The sequence below is a fragment of the Callorhinus ursinus genome, unplaced genomic scaffold (assembly GCF_003265705.2).
Source record: "Callorhinus ursinus isolate GAN/ISIS: 27379988/994484 unplaced genomic scaffold, GSC_fseal_2.0 scaffold41, whole genome shotgun sequence".
NCBI classification, from domain to species: Eukaryota; Metazoa; Chordata; class Mammalia; order Carnivora; family Otariidae; genus Callorhinus; species Callorhinus ursinus.
In genome coordinates, this window is record NW_027397103.1 from 4020318 (window position 1) to 4035808 (window position 15491).

At 37.6% G+C, this 15491-nt stretch overlaps 1 protein-coding gene across 5 annotated transcripts in view; it reads left to right on the top strand.

Annotated features, from left to right (window-relative positions):
• The window catches only part of TAOK3 (TAO kinase 3), a 190408-nt gene that overhangs the window by 85890 nt on the left and 89027 nt on the right, over positions 1 to 15491 (top strand). For all 5 annotated transcript variants that reach the window (XM_073881040.1, XM_025889400.2, XM_025889403.2 and 2 more), the window contains one exon: positions 13275 to 13484. In XM_073881040.1, the coding sequence (XP_073737141.1) occupies positions 13365 to 13484 (120 nt within the window). In that variant the 5' untranslated portion in view covers positions 13275 to 13364. The remainder of the gene's footprint in view (positions 1 to 13274; positions 13485 to 15491) is intronic.

The window sequence follows — 15491 nt, forward strand, 5'->3', positions numbered from 1 at the left end:
TGTGTGTGTGTGTGTGTGTGTGTGTGTGTGTGTGTGTGTGTGTGTGTACACACACATTTTCTTTATCCATTCATCAATGGATGGACACTTCAGTTGCTCCCATATCTTGGCTATTGTAAATAACATGGCAGTAAACATAGGGGTGCATATATCTTTTCGAATTAGTGTGTTCATTTTCTCTGGGTAAATACCCAGTAATGAAATTACTGGAATATATGGTAATTCTATTTTTAGTTTCTTGAGGAACCTCTATACTGTTTTCCACAGTGGCTGCACCAATTTGCATTCCTTCCAACAATGCACGAGGGTTCCTTTTTATCCACATCCTTGCCAATACTTGTTATTTCTTGTGCTTTTTATTTTAGCCATTCTGACAAGTGTAAGGTGATATCTTGTGGTTTTGATTAGCATTTCCCTGATGATGAGAGATATTGAGCATTTTTTTTCTATCTGCTGGCCATCTATATGTCTTCTTTGGAAAAATGTTGAATCAGGTTTTCTGTTCATTTTTAATCAGATTATTTGGGTTTTAGGGGTGTTGAGTCCTCTAAGTTCTTTATACATATTGGATATTAACCCCTTATCAGATTCATCATTCACAAATATCTACTCCCATTCAATAGGCTGCCTTGCCGTTTTGTTGCTGGTTTCCTTCTCTGGGCAAAACCCTTTTATTTTGGTGTAGTCCCAATAGTTTAATTTTGCTTTTGTTTTTCTTACCTGAGGAGGCATATTGAGAAAAATGTTTTTATGGCTGATGTCAAAGGAAGTATTGCCTGTTTTCTTCTAGGAGCTTTATGGTTTGGGGTCTCACATTTAGATCTTTAATGCATTTTGAGTTAATTTCTGTGTATGATGTGAAAGTGGTCCAGTTTCATTCTTTTGCATGTAGCCGACCAATATTCCCAACACCATTTGTTGAAGAGACCGCTTTTCCCCATTGTATATTCTTGCCTCTTTTGTTCTAGATTAATTGGCCATATAAGTGTGGGTTTATTCCTGGGCTCTCTGTCCTGTTTTATTGACTTATGTATCTCTTTTCATGCCAGTACCATTCAGTTTTGATTACTACAGCTTTGTGTAGTTTATCTTGAAATCTGAGACTGTGATACCTCCAGCTTTGTTCTTCTTTCTCAAGATTTTTTTTGGCTATTCGGGGTCTTTTGTGATTCCATACAAATTTTAGTATTATTCTAGTTCTGTGAAAAATGTTGTTTGTATTTTTTTAAGATTTTATTTATTTGAGAGAGAGAGAGGGAGAGAGCACAAGCAGGGGATAGTGGCAGAGGGAAAGGGAGAAGCAGGCTCCCAGCTGCGCAGGGAGGCCCACATGGGGCTTAATCCCAGGATCCTGGGATCATGACCTGAGCGGAAAGCAGACGCTTAACCGACTGAGCCACCCAGGCACCCCTGTTGTTGATATTTTCATAAGGATTGCATTAAATCTGTAGATTGCTTTGGGTAGTATGGACATCTTCCATCCCATGAGCATAGAATATCTTTCCATTTGTTTGTGTCATCTTTAGTCTGTTTTCATCAGTGTTTTGTAGTCTCCTGTCTGGTAAGAATAACTTTTAACCAGCACATATTTTGCATCATTCCTACTTTATTTGCCTTTCAGTTTTGTTTATTGCATCATTTTAAAACAACTTTATTGATGTATAACTGACATACAATAATCTGAACATATTTAATGAATATAATATATTTTGCCATAATATATACCTGTGAAGATAGTAAACATATCCAGTACTCCCAAAGCTTCTTTTTTTTTTAGTATTTTATTTATTTATTTGACAGAGAGAGAGAGAGAGACAGCAAGAGAAGGAACACAAGCAGGGGGAGTGGGAGAGAGAGCAGGCTTCCCACAGAGCAGGGAGCCCGATGTGGGACTCGATCCCAGGACACTGGGATCATGACCTGAGCCGAAGGCAGACGCTTAACCGACTGGGCCACTCAGGCGCCCCCAAAGCTTCTTGATACCTCTTTTTAATTCCTCCATCCCACCCTTTCTCACTCACCCCAGTCCCCAGGCAACCACTGATGTGCTTTCTGTTACTTCAGTTTGCATTTTCTAGAATTTTATACAAATAAAATCATAAAGTATGTACTCTTTTTTTGGCAGGGGTCTGTCTTTTCACTCAACATAATTATTTTGAGATTCATCCATGTTGTAGCATGTGTCAGTAGTTCATTTTATTGCTGAAATGCATTCCATTGTCTGCATGTACCACAGATTGTTTATCTGTTCCTTTGTTGATGAGCAGTTGGGTTGTTTCCAGTTTGGGCTATTAAAAATAAAGCTGCCATGAACATTTGTATACAGGGCTTTGAATGGACATATGCTTTCATTTTTCTTGGGTAAATACCTAAGAGTGGAATGGCTCTATTTTGAACTTTTTGAGGAACCTCCATACTGTTTTCCAGAGTGCCTGCACCAGCTTGCCTTCCCACCAGCAGTGTAAGAGGGTTCCCCTTTCTTCACATCCTTGCCAACATCTGTCATTTCCTGACTTGTTTAATTTTAGCCTTTCTAACTGGTGTGAGGTGGTATCTCATTGTGGTTTTGATTTGTATTTCCCTGGTGTTGAGTGATGTTGAGCATTTTTTCATGTGTCTGTTGGCCATTTGTATGTCATCTTTGGAGAGATGTCTGTTCATATCTTCTGCCCATTTCTTGATTGGATTATTTGTTCTTTGAGTATTGAGTTTGAGACTTTTGGATACTAACCCTCTATCTGATATGTCATTTCCAAATATCTTCTCCCATTCTGTTGGTTGTCTTTTGGTTTTGTCGACTATTTCCTTTGCTCTGGAAAAGATTTAATCTTGATGAAGTCCCAATAGTTCATTTTTGCTAGACATGTCTAGCAAGAAGTTGCTACAGCCGAGGTCGAAGAGGTTGCTGCCTGTGTTCTCAAGAATTTTGATGGATTCCTGTCTCACTTTTAGGACTTTCATCCATTTTGAGTTTATCTTTGTGTATGGTGTAAGGAAATGTTACAGTTTCATTCTTCTGCATGTGGCTGTCCAATTTTCCCAACACCATTTGTTGAAGAGACTTTTTTTCCATTGGATATTCTTTCCCGCTTTGTTGAATATTAGTTGACCATAGAGTCCAGGGTCTATTTCTGGGTTCTCTAATCTGTTCCATTGTTCTATGTGTTTTTGTGCCAATACCATACTGTCTTGATGATTACAGCTTTGTAATAGAGCTGGAAGTCCAGAATTGTGATGCCACCAGTTTTGGTTTTCTTTTTCAACATTCCTCTGGCTATTTAGGGTCTTTTCTGGTTCCATACAAATTTTAGGATTCTTTGTTCCATTTCTTTGAAAAAAGTGGATGGTATTTTGATAGGGATTGCATTAAATGTGTAGATTGCTCTAGGTAGCATAGACATTTTAACAATATTTGTTCTTCCAATCCATGAGCATGGAACATTTTTCCATTTCTTTGTGTCTTCCTCAATTTCTTTCATGAGTATTCTATAGTTTTCTGAGTACAGATCCTTTGCCTCTTCTGTTAGGTTTATTCCTAGGTATCTTATGGCTTTGGGTGCAATTGTAATGGGATCGACTCCTTAATTTCTCTTTCTTCTGTCTCATTGGTAGAGTATAGAAATGCAGTTGATTTCTGTGCATTGATTTTATACGCTGCCTGTTTGCTGAATTCCTGTATGAGTTCTAGCAATTTTGGAGTGGAGTCTTTTGGGCTTTCCACATAGAATATCATTTCATCTGCAAAGAGTGAGAGTTTGACTTCTTCTTTGCTGATTTGGATGCCTTTTATTTCTTTTTTGTTGTCTGATTGCTAAGGCTAGGACTTCTAGTACTATATTGAATAGCAGGGATGATAGTGGATATCCCTGCTGTGTTCCTGACCTTAGGGAAATGCTCTCAGTTTTTCCCGACTGAGAATATTCACTGTGGGCTTTTAGTAGATGGCTTTTATGATATTGAGGTGTGTTCCTTCTATCCCTACACTGTGAAGAATTTTATTTTATTTTATTTTTAAAGATTTTATTTGAGAGAGAGAGATAGTGACAGAGATAGCAAGAGAGAGAGAGCATGAGCTAGGAGGAGAGGGAGAAGCAGGCTCCCCGCTAAGCAGGGAGCCCAGTGCAGGGCTCAGTCCTGGGATTCCCAGATAATGACCTGAGCTGAGATACTTAACCGACTGAGCCACCCACGTGCCTCCATTGTGAAGAATTTTAATCAAGAAAGGATATTGTACTTTGTCAAATGCTTTTTCTGCATCTATTGAGAGGATCATATGGTTCTTGTCCTGTCTTTTATTAATGTGGTGTATCACATTGATTGATTTGGGGAGATGAACCACCCTTGCAGCCCAGGAATAAATTCCACTTGGTCATGGTGAATAATCCTTTTGAGGTACTGTTGGAACCTATTGGCTAGTATCTTGGTGAGAATTTTGACATCCATGTTCATCAGGGATATTGGTCTGTAATTCTCCTTTTTGGTGGGGTCATTGTCTAGTTTTGGGACCAAGGTAATCCTGGCCTCATAGAAAGAGTTTGGAAGTTTTCCTTCCATTTTGATCTCTTTTTAAAGATTTTATTTATTTATTTTGACGAGAGAGAGCGAGAGAGGGAACACAAGCAGGGAGAGTGGGAAAGGGAGAAGCAGGCTTCCCTCTGAGCAGAGAGCCCGACGTAGGGCTCTATCCCAGGACCCTGGGATCATGACCTGAGCCGAAGGCAGATGCTTAACAACTGGGTCACCCAGGCACCCCCCCATTTCGATTTTTTGAAACAGTTTCAGAAGGATAGGTATTAATTCTTCTTTAAATATTTGGAAGAATTCCCCATCTGACCCTGGGCTCTTGTTTGTTGGGAGATTTTTGATTACTGCTTCAGTTTCCTTGCTGATTATGGGTCTATTCAGGTTTTCTATTTCTTCCTGTTTCAGTTTTGGTAGTTTATAGTCTCTAGGAATGCGTCCATTTCTTCCAGATTGCCTAATTTGTTGGCATATTGTTGCTCATAATATGGTCTTGTAGTTGTTTGTATTTCTTTGGTTTTGGTTGTGATCTCTCCTCTTTCATTCATGATTTTATTTATTTGGGTCCTTTCTCTTTTCTTTTTGATGAGTCTGGCCAGGGGTTTATCAATCTTATTAATTCTTTCAAAGAACCAGCTCCAGTTTCATTGATCTGTTCTACTGTTCTTTTGGTTTCTATTTCATTGATTTCTGCTCTAATCTTTTTTATTTCTCTTTTCCTCCTATGTTTAGGCTTTATTTGCTCTTCTTTCTCCAGCTCCTTTAGGTAAGGTTAGGTTGTGTATTTGTGACCTTTCTTGTTTCTTGAGAAAGACTTGTATTGCTAAATACTTGCCTCTTAGGACTGCCTTTGTGGCATCCCAAAGGTTTTGAACATTTGTGTTTTCATTTTCATTTGTTTCCATGAATTTTTTAAATTCTTCTTTAATTTCCTGGTTGACCCATTCATTCTTTAATAGGATGCTCTTTAGCCTCCATTCTTTAGTAGGATGCTCTTTAGCCTCCAAATTTCCTCTTGCGATTGAGTTCCAGTTTCAAAGCATTGTAGTCCAAAAATATGCAGGGACTGATCCCAATCTGACCTGATTTGTGACCGAGTATGTGATCTATTCTGGAGAATGTTCCATGTGCACTCGAGAAGAATGTATATTCTGTTGCTTTAGGATGGAATGTTCTCAATGTATCTGTGAAGTCCATCTAGTGTGTCATTCAAAGCCCTTGTTTCTTTGTTGATCTTCTGCTTAGATCATCTATCCACTGCAGTGAGTGGGGTGTTAAAGTCTCCTAGTATTGTATTATTATTGATGTGTTTCTTTGATTTTGTTATTAATTGGCTTATATAATTAGCTGCTCCCACATTAGGGGCATAAATATTTACAATTGTTAGATCTTCTTGTTGGATATACCTTTTAATTATGATAAACTATCCTTCCTCATCTCTTATTACAGTCTTTGGTTTAAAATCTAATTTGTCTGATATTAAGGATTGCCACTCCAGCTTACTTTTGATGTTCGTTAGCATGATAAATGGTTTTCCACCCCCTCACTTTAACTATGGATGTGTCTTTGGTCTAAAATGAGTCTCTTGCAGACAGCATATCAATGGGTCTTGCTTTTTTATCCAATCTGATACCCTGTATCTTTTGATTAGGGCATTTAGCCCATTTACATTCAGAGTACCTATTGAAAGATAGGAATTTAGTGCCATTGTATTACCTGTAAAGTGATGTTTCTGTATATTGTCTCTGTTCCTTTCTGGTCTGTTACTTTTGGGCTCTCTTTGCTTAAGGATCCCTTTTAATATTTCTTTTAGGGCTGGTTTAGTAATCACAAATTCTTTTAGTTTCTGTTTGTCCTGGAAGCTTTTTATCACTCCTTTTATTTTGAATGACATCCTAGCTGGATAAAGTATTCTTGGCCTGCATATTTTTCTCATTTAGCACCCTGAGTGTATCATGCCAGTCCTTTGTGGCCTGTCAGTTCTCTGTGGATAGGTCTGCTGCCAGTCTAATATTTCTACCCTTGTAGGTTACAGACCTCTTGTCCTGAGCAGCTTTCAGGATTTTCTCTTTGTCTCTCAGATTTGCAAGTTTCACTATTATATGTCAGGGTGTTGGCTTATTTTCAGTGATTTTAAGAGGAAGAGGGTTTCTCTGTGCCTCCTGGATTTTGATACCTGTTTCCTTCCCCAGATTAGGGCAGTTCTCTGCTATAATTTGCTCCAATATACCTTCTGCCCTTCTCTTTCCTCTTCTTCTGGGATCCCAATTATTCTAATATTGTTTTGCTTTATGGTATCACTTATCTCTTGAATTCTTCCCTCGTAATCCAGTAGTTGTTTATCTCTTTTTCTCAGCTTCTTTATTCTCCATCATTTTGTCTTCTATATCACTACTTCTCTTTTCTGCCTCATTTATCCTAGCAGTTAGGGTCTCCATTTTTTACTGCATCTCATTAATAGCCTTTTTGATTTTGACTTGGTTAGATTTTAGTTCTTTTATTTCTCCAGAAAGGGATTCTCTGGTGTCTTTTTTGCTTTTCTTTCAAGCCCAACTAGTGTCTTTATAATAGTTGTTCTGAATTCTAGTTCTGACAGCTTATGTCCGCACTGATTAGGTCCCTGGCAGTCAGTACTGCCTCTTGTTCTCTTTTTTGAGGTGAGTTCCATCTTGTCATTCTGACCAGAAAAGAAGAGATGAACAAGAGAACAAAATACTAAAATGGCAACAACAACCCCAGAGAAATATCCACTAAACAAATCAGAAGAGACCCGAAACTGAGGGAAAAAAAGGAAAATGAAATGAAAATGAAAATGAAAAAAAAAATTTCTTTAAACACAAATGTAATCAGACAGGTGAACGGAATAGAGCAATACACTGGATCCTGTGTGTATTTTGGTCTGTTTGTTAGAAAACTAGATCCCAAAATTGTAAAGAAAGAAAAACTTATATATGTATAAAAATCAAATTAAATATAATGAAAGGATAGAATGTAACTATAAAAATGAAATGAAAAGATAAGAAAAAACAAAAGAGGTAAACAACAACAAAGGAAAGGATATAAACAGACAAGTGAACAGAACAGAGCAATACACTATCTCCTGAGTGTATTTTGGTGGGTTTGTTAGAAGAAACTACATCTCAAAATTATAAAGAAAGAAAGAAAAACTTATATATATACAAAATAGAATTAAATGCATTGACAGGATAGAATGTAACTGCAAAGATGAAAATTTTAAGACTGTAACAAAACGAAGAAGAAAAAAGCATATGATCAGACAGGTGAATAGAAGAGAGCCATACACTAGATTTTGGGTGTTTTTTGGTCTGTTAGAAGAAACTATATCCCAAAATTTTAAAGAAAGAAAAACTTACATATATACAAAAATAAAATTAAATACAATGAAGGGATAGAATGTAACTGTAAAAATGACAATAAAAAAAGATTTTAAAAAGGAGTTGATAAAATAGGAAATGTTTGGAAAAGGAAAGGAAAAAAAATTTTTTTAATTGAAAGAATAAGAATCATGGGGGAAAAAGTCATGAATTCTATGTGCTGTATTCCCCTAGCACTGGAGTTTTGCAGTCCTCTTCGATCAGTAAACTTGGTCTTGGCCAGATATTCTTGCTGACCTTCTGGGGGAGGGGTTTGTTGCAGTGATTCTCAATGTCTTTGCCCCAGGCAGAATTGCGCCACCCTTGCCAGGGGGCCAGGCTAAATAATCTGTTCTGGTTTGCTCTATGTGGCTTTTGTTCCCTGAAGGCTTTCTGCGCAGCTTTAGAGGATGAGAATGAAAATGGCGGCCTCCCAATCTCCAGCCCCTGAGCCTAAAGCTTGGGGCCTAACTTCTGAGTATACCCTCAGAGAAAAACAGTCCATCACTCCTGTCTCCCTGGTCTCCAGCTGCACTCCATGCTTACCCTGCCTGTGACCAAGGGTTTCTACCCCAGGCACACGACCCCATTTTGAGTCTCCAAACCCTGCAGAGTCCTGCGGCGCACTCCTTCACCACTCCTCTCCTGGGGAGGAAGGGGGGTCTCACCGGTACTGCCACTTGCTGGGCCCTGGCTTGGGGGAGCGGTCACCTGATCATACCATGGTTCATGGTTTATGACAACCCCGAGCTGAGAGCCCACTCCTGGGCTTGCTGATTGCAGCTGGCTTCCCCGCTCCAGTGCCTGGGAACTCTGCCTCAGGGACCCCCAGTCTACCTGTGACCCTGGGGATCCTGAGACCACACTGACCCACCCAAGGTTCTGCCCTGCTTAGCAATGTGAGCACCTTTCAGGTGAGACCTCCCTCAGTGGAGCAGGGTTCTGATTTTTTAAAAGTTCTGATTTTGTGTTCTGCTGCTGTATCACTTTCTGGTAGCTGGCTTATGGAGGCTCCCTGCCCCCGTGGTTTATCTTCCCATATATCCCCTCGGATTCACTTCTCCACACCTCCTACCTTGCAGAAAGTAGTAGCTTACATTATTTTATAATTCTCAATGTACAGGTCTTGCACATTCTTTGTCAGATTTATCCCTAAGTATTTCATATTTTTATGCTATTGTGATGTTTCAAAGTTTTGGTTTCCATTTGTTCATATATAAAAATATAATTGAGTTTTATATATTAATCTTGATCTTGTGTTCTGCCACTTTGATTAACTCAGTTATTCTAGTAGCTTTTTGTAGATTGCATTGAATTTTCTACATAGGTGGTTACGTTGTCAGTAAAAGTCTAACTTCTTCCTTTCCAATCTTGATGTCTTTATTTTTTTCTTGCCTTATTGCACTATAGACCCTCCAGCACAATGTTGAAGAGAAGGGCTGAGAGCAGACTTCCTTGCCTCATTCCTGATCTTAGGAGGAAATCATTTGGTCTTTGACCATTACTTTTGATATTAGCTATAAATATGTCATAGATTTCCTTTAACAGGCTGGGGATATTACCTTCTGTTCTGAGTTGGCTCAGAATTTTTATCAGGTTTGAATTTTGGATTTTGTCAGATGATTTTCTACATCTTTAGAGATGATTATTTGGCTTTTTTTCAGATTGTTGATTTGGTAAATTACATTGCTTGATTTTTGAGTGTTAAACCAACCTTGCATTCCTGGGATAAATCCCATCTACTCATGATGTATTACCCATTTTATATATTATTGGATTTTATTTGCTGTTATTTTGTTATCAGTTTTTGCATCCATATTTATGAAGAATTTTGGTCTGTTTTCCTTCTTGTAATGTTAGTTGTTTCTGGTGGCAGATAATAAATCCAGTCCCTGTTACTCCATCTTGGCTGGAAACAGAAGTCCATTCATTGTATTTTTTAAGATATAGACGTTATTAATTGCATATAGTCAATCTTACTGATTTTAGTTTATGACTTTTGCCTCTGGTGTCTTGCTTAGTATTTAAAGATTCACCTGAAATTTATTTAAGAAGTTTTTATGGTGTCATTTTTATTGTACTTAAATATTCATTTCTTTAGAGAATCATTTTAGTCTAGAGTATGACATAGTGAAGTGTGTATTCTTCCAAATGATTATCCATAGTACTTAGCTTTATTCACACTGAAGCCAAAATATTTAAAAGTTTAGAATACACTTTTTTAAAAGATTTTATTTATTTATTTGACAGAGAGAGACACAGTGAGAGAGGGAACACAAGCAGGGGGAGTCAGAGAGGGAGAAGCAGGCTTTCCACTAAGCAGAGAGCCTGATGCGGGGCTCAATCCCAGGACCCTGGGATCATGACCTGCGCTGAAGGCAGACACTTAACGACTGAGCCACCCAGGCGCCCCTAGAATACATTTTGATGATTGAAAAGATTTTAGTTCTCATAAATTTAGTTCACAGATCTTTTTGTTTTTCCTAAAGACATTCTCATAATTTGCTTTTTTTTTTTTTGGCATAGTCTTGAAAACGCATATCCTTGATTTAATGTATTGTTTCTTTTTTCTGTTCTCAAACAAAAGCAATGAAGACAATAGACTTTTTCAACGTCAGTTTTGTACTTTTAGTCACTTGACTGACAACTAAATTTAAGTCACTTTTTCAATAGTATTAATACATTGACTTTATACTTGGTTATCAGTATTCATGGATTGTCAGGATGAGTGCCCAGGATTACAAGTGGAATGTTGCAGAGGAATCCCTTTTTCCTGTTTGAAACCTTTGATGGCTCCCCACCACCCTCAGGATAAAGTCCAAATTTCTTAATATGGCCTAAAAGGCCTGGTATAATTTTCCTTGGCTTAACACCAGCTTTATATTTTCTCCTTCCAACTCTTCCATACATCCATATTGAATGAATTACTTTTATTTTTCCTAAAAAGGCATGCCTTTTCATATACAAGAAAAAATAGACTGGTTCACCCTATTATATCTTCTATTAAGTTTTTTGCTTTTTCATCATAACAATCATTTATAACCATTTTGTTATTTGTATCATTATAGTGTAATGCTTATTCCCACATCGGACTCTAAGCCCTTTAAGGACAGGGACCACATCCCATTGTACCTGGGACCAACCAACACCCAGTACATACCTGACAAATAGTAGGCACTCAATAAATATTTGTTGAGTCAGGAAAGAGTTGCCTGGATAGATGGTTAGGCTGCTGACCTACATATGCTAATGATTTAACTAGACTAACCATGTAATATACATAGTCAGCTAACGCTTTCATGTCACAAGAGAAAAATGATTCTTAGCACTGACTACTTATACTTCTTTATTAACAATCCTCTTTTTCTCTTCTCCTTGAATGAAGCCTGTTGGCGCACATTTTTAAAAACACAATTTTAGGGCGCCTGGGTGGCTCAGTTGGTTAAGCAACTGCCTTCGGCTCAGGTCATGATCCTGGAGTCCCAGGATCGAGTCCCGCATCGGGCTCCCTGCTCAGCAGGGAGTCTGCTTCTCCCTCTGACCCTCCCCCCTCTCATGTGTTCTCTCTCATCCTCTCTCTCAAATAAATAAAATCTTTAAAAAAAAAAAACAATTTTATTGGCCAATAACTAAATTCCTAGCATAGTTATCTCATGGGTCAAGGAAGAAACACAAATTATCCTGTGATATGTTCAGTGTTGGAAAGATTGATTCTCATGGTGGGCGAATATTTACAATAAAAAAATATAGATGAAAGTTAATATTTCAGTATTTTTAAAAAAATAAGGATCTATATCTAAATGTAACTATTAACAACCAATATATAAGCATGTCAAAATAATGTCCTTCTATTAATAGAAACTTTAAACTCAGAATATTTTGTAAAGCAGCAGAATAATCTGCCTCTTTAAGTGAATGTTAGCATAATCTCCAAATAGTAGCAGTTTGTTACCTAATTACCTATTCTATATGTATAGCATGGGCTCTACAGTTAGATCTGGGTTTGGGCCCCAGTTCTGACAAATACTAGCTCCCTGATTATGGGGGAGTAGTTTTGCCTCTCAGTTCTAGTTTGTTATACAAAATCAAAATAATGAAGTTGTACATTATGAAGCTGCTATAGGGATTAAAGAAAATAATATATACATATATGGAACTTAGTGTTGCCTGACACATAATAGTGCTTAATAAATCTTAGCTGTTATTATTTCAATATTAATTAGACCAAAATGCTTTTTTTTTTTTTAAGATTTTATTTATTTGACACAGAGCACAAGCAGGGGGAATGGCAGGCAGAGAGAGAGGGAGAAGCAGGTTCCCTGCAGAGCAGGGGGAGCCTGATGTGGGACTCAATCCCAGGACCCCAGGATCATGACCTGAGCTGAAGGCAGCCGGTTCACCAACTGACCACCCAGGCACCCCACCAAACTGCTTTTAAAAGCAGATTTATTGAGATATAACTCATTTAAAGTGTACAATTCAATGGTTTTTGGTATATTAACCATTGTGCAACCATCACCACAATCAATTTTAGAACATTTTCATAATTCTATAAAGAAAGCCCATCCCTTTTAGCTATCACCGCCAAACTCTCTTTCCCCCAGCTGTAGACAAACAATAACCTGCTTTCTGTCTCCATAGATTTAGTTATTCTGGGTGTATTATATAAATGGAATTATTCAATATTTCGTCTTTTATGACTGACCTCTTTAACTTCGTATCATGTTTACAGGTTTCACCATGTTGTAGCATATATTGGTACTTCATTCCTTTTTATGCCAGAATAATATTCTGTTGTACAGATGTACCACATTTTGTTTATTCATTCACCGAATGGACATTTGGGCTGTTTCCACCTCTGGCTACTGTGAATCATGCTGCTGTCAATATCTATCTGTACAAGTATTTGTGTGGACATATGTTTTTATTCCTCTTGGGTTTATACCAAGTAGTAGAATTTCTGGGTCAAATGGTAACTTGATTTTTAAGTTCTTGATGAACTGCCAGTCTCTTTCCCAAAATGGTTCACCACTTTATATTCCCACCAGCAGTTTTGGAGGGTTCTGCTTTCTCCACATCCTTACCAATAGTATTTGACTTTTTGATAGTAGTTATCCTAGTGGATATAGAATGGTATATTACTGTGGTTTTAATGTTTATTTCTCTAATTACTAATAATGTGGAGCATCTTTTCATGTGTTAATGGCCACTTGTGTATCTTTGGTGAAATGTCTATTCAGATCCTTTGCCCATTTTTCTTTTGGGTTGTCTTTTTATTATGAAGTTGTAAGACCAAGGTGCTTTTTAATATTAATTTGTATTGCCACCAACCAAGATGTTTTAGAAATAAGTTAATGTCAAACCTTATTTTTTTTACAGGTACTAAAAACTTACCCCAAAAATATTTGTAAATGAGAGATAAGGCTGACTGGGATATCAAAAGCAAAACATTTGCAAATACTGGACATCATGCGTAAAGGGGTGCCGAAGGACCCAGAGATTGCTGATCTCTTCTACAAAGATGATCCTGAAGAACTTTTTATTGATTTGCATGAAATTGGACATGGCAGTTTTGGAGCAGTTTATTTTGTAAGTAATTTTAGAATTGTTGAGAGAGATTAAATTAGGGGAGTTTGAATTCTACACATTCGATTACTTGTAAAATATACTTGCTTTTAGTGTTAATTCTGTAAATTAAATGTCTACACTAGAGGCAAATACTCATTGCTGAAAAGATAGTCCTAGAATTCTAGGCATTATTAAAGTTAGTGGAATCTCTGTCATCTGACTCTGCTATCAAGGTAGTCCAAAAAATGTTATAAACTTGAATTTTGGCCCTATGCATTTCCTCTATATGCCAAGCTCTTTTCTGCCTCAGGGCCTTTATATATGCTATTCCTCCCACCTAGAAAATTCTACATATTGCATCCCCATCCCTGCCTAACTCCTGCTTACCCTACAGATTTCAGCTTAAGTGTTACGTCCACAAGATGTCCTTTCCTGTTCAACTGTCCAGTCTTTAGAAAGACTAAATTAAGTCTTTCTTTATGACCTCATAGCACCCTGTGCTTATATGTTGTTGCATTTATCATGGTTGTAATTAAATAATTACATGTGAGATTTTTAGACTCATGTATGTCCCTCCCCTTACATAAATGCCATGCGGGCAGGGCTTATGCCTACCTTATCCATTCTGTATCCCCAGTAACCTGTACAATGTCTGGTAATAGTAGGAACTCAATAAATGATGGACAGATGGATGTATGAATGGATAGCTACTCAGACAGGTGGACCAACAAAGATTTTTAGTAACATTCATGTCAAGTCAGTATTTTAGGTTAAAGGGTATAACGCTTAGCCCCCTAGAGTCAGTTTGAATTCTTAAGACTGTGGTTATCTTCTGATAAGAAGAATGAGAAGTGACTGAAATGTTACCATAGCTCATTCACCAATTCATTATAGAAAATGTTTTAATTTATTTATATAACCTTAGAAGTTCGCCTCATCAGGGCGCCTGGGTGGCTCAGTCGTTAAGCATCTGCCTTCGGCTCAGGTCATGATCCTGGGGTCCTGGGATCGAGCCCTGCATTGGGCTCCCTCCTCCATGGGAAGCCTGCTTCTGCCTCTCCCACTCCCCCTGCTTGCGTTCCTGCTCTCGCTGTCTCGCTCTCTGTCAAATAAATAAAATCTTTAAAAAAAAAAAAAAGTTCGCCTCATCAAAATCACAAATACTTAAGAGACCTAGTCCATGAAAGCAAGTGATATTTAAGTACTACTTATTACTTATTTCTCCTCTAAACCTGTTATTGAATAATTTTTTTTTCTTAATCAAACAGCATTTGACTTTTAAGTGATCCTTTATGGTTTGGCATCTGGGTAGGGCTTATCTTCAGTCATCCTTCCAAATAAGATTTTATTAATTGCATTTTTATTTCATCTTTTTGTTTCTAGCCAAATCTTCAGTGTGGGTTTCCCCCAAACTCTTTCTCATGCCTTTATGTTTGTGCTCAGCACTACCACTTCTCCTTTGCCCCCATTTAATATTTGGCTTCCACTCAAGTACATTTTATCATTAAGTGACCGTCCATGGCTGAAAAGTATGCTAATTTTCTAGTCAACACTATGTTAGTCTTTGGGCTTAGAATAGTATTTAAAGCCCAATCAAAGTCCTGCTTCCTCATTCACAGGGATGCTTTTTTTTCCTTAAGTTTATTTATTTGTATTTTTTTTTTTAGTAATTTCTGTCCCCAACTTGGGGCTCAAACTCACAACCCTGAGATCAAGAGTCGCATATTCTATCAGCGTGAGCCAGCCAAGCACCCCAGAGATGCTTTTTTTTAAAGAGGATTTTTAAATTATAAATGTACATACAGAAGTGTGCATAAATATATACCCATATGTCTTGATATGTAATTTAAAGAACAGTTAAGAGGTAAATCCCTTTATAAAGACCAGCCAGGCCAAGAAATAGAATATTGCCAGCACCCCAGAAGCCCCTCTTATGTCTATTTTGAATTTTATGGTGATTATTTTCTAGTTTTTCTTTATATGTAACCCACTTTCTTCTGCACCCCTAAAAATATAATTTCGTTTTGC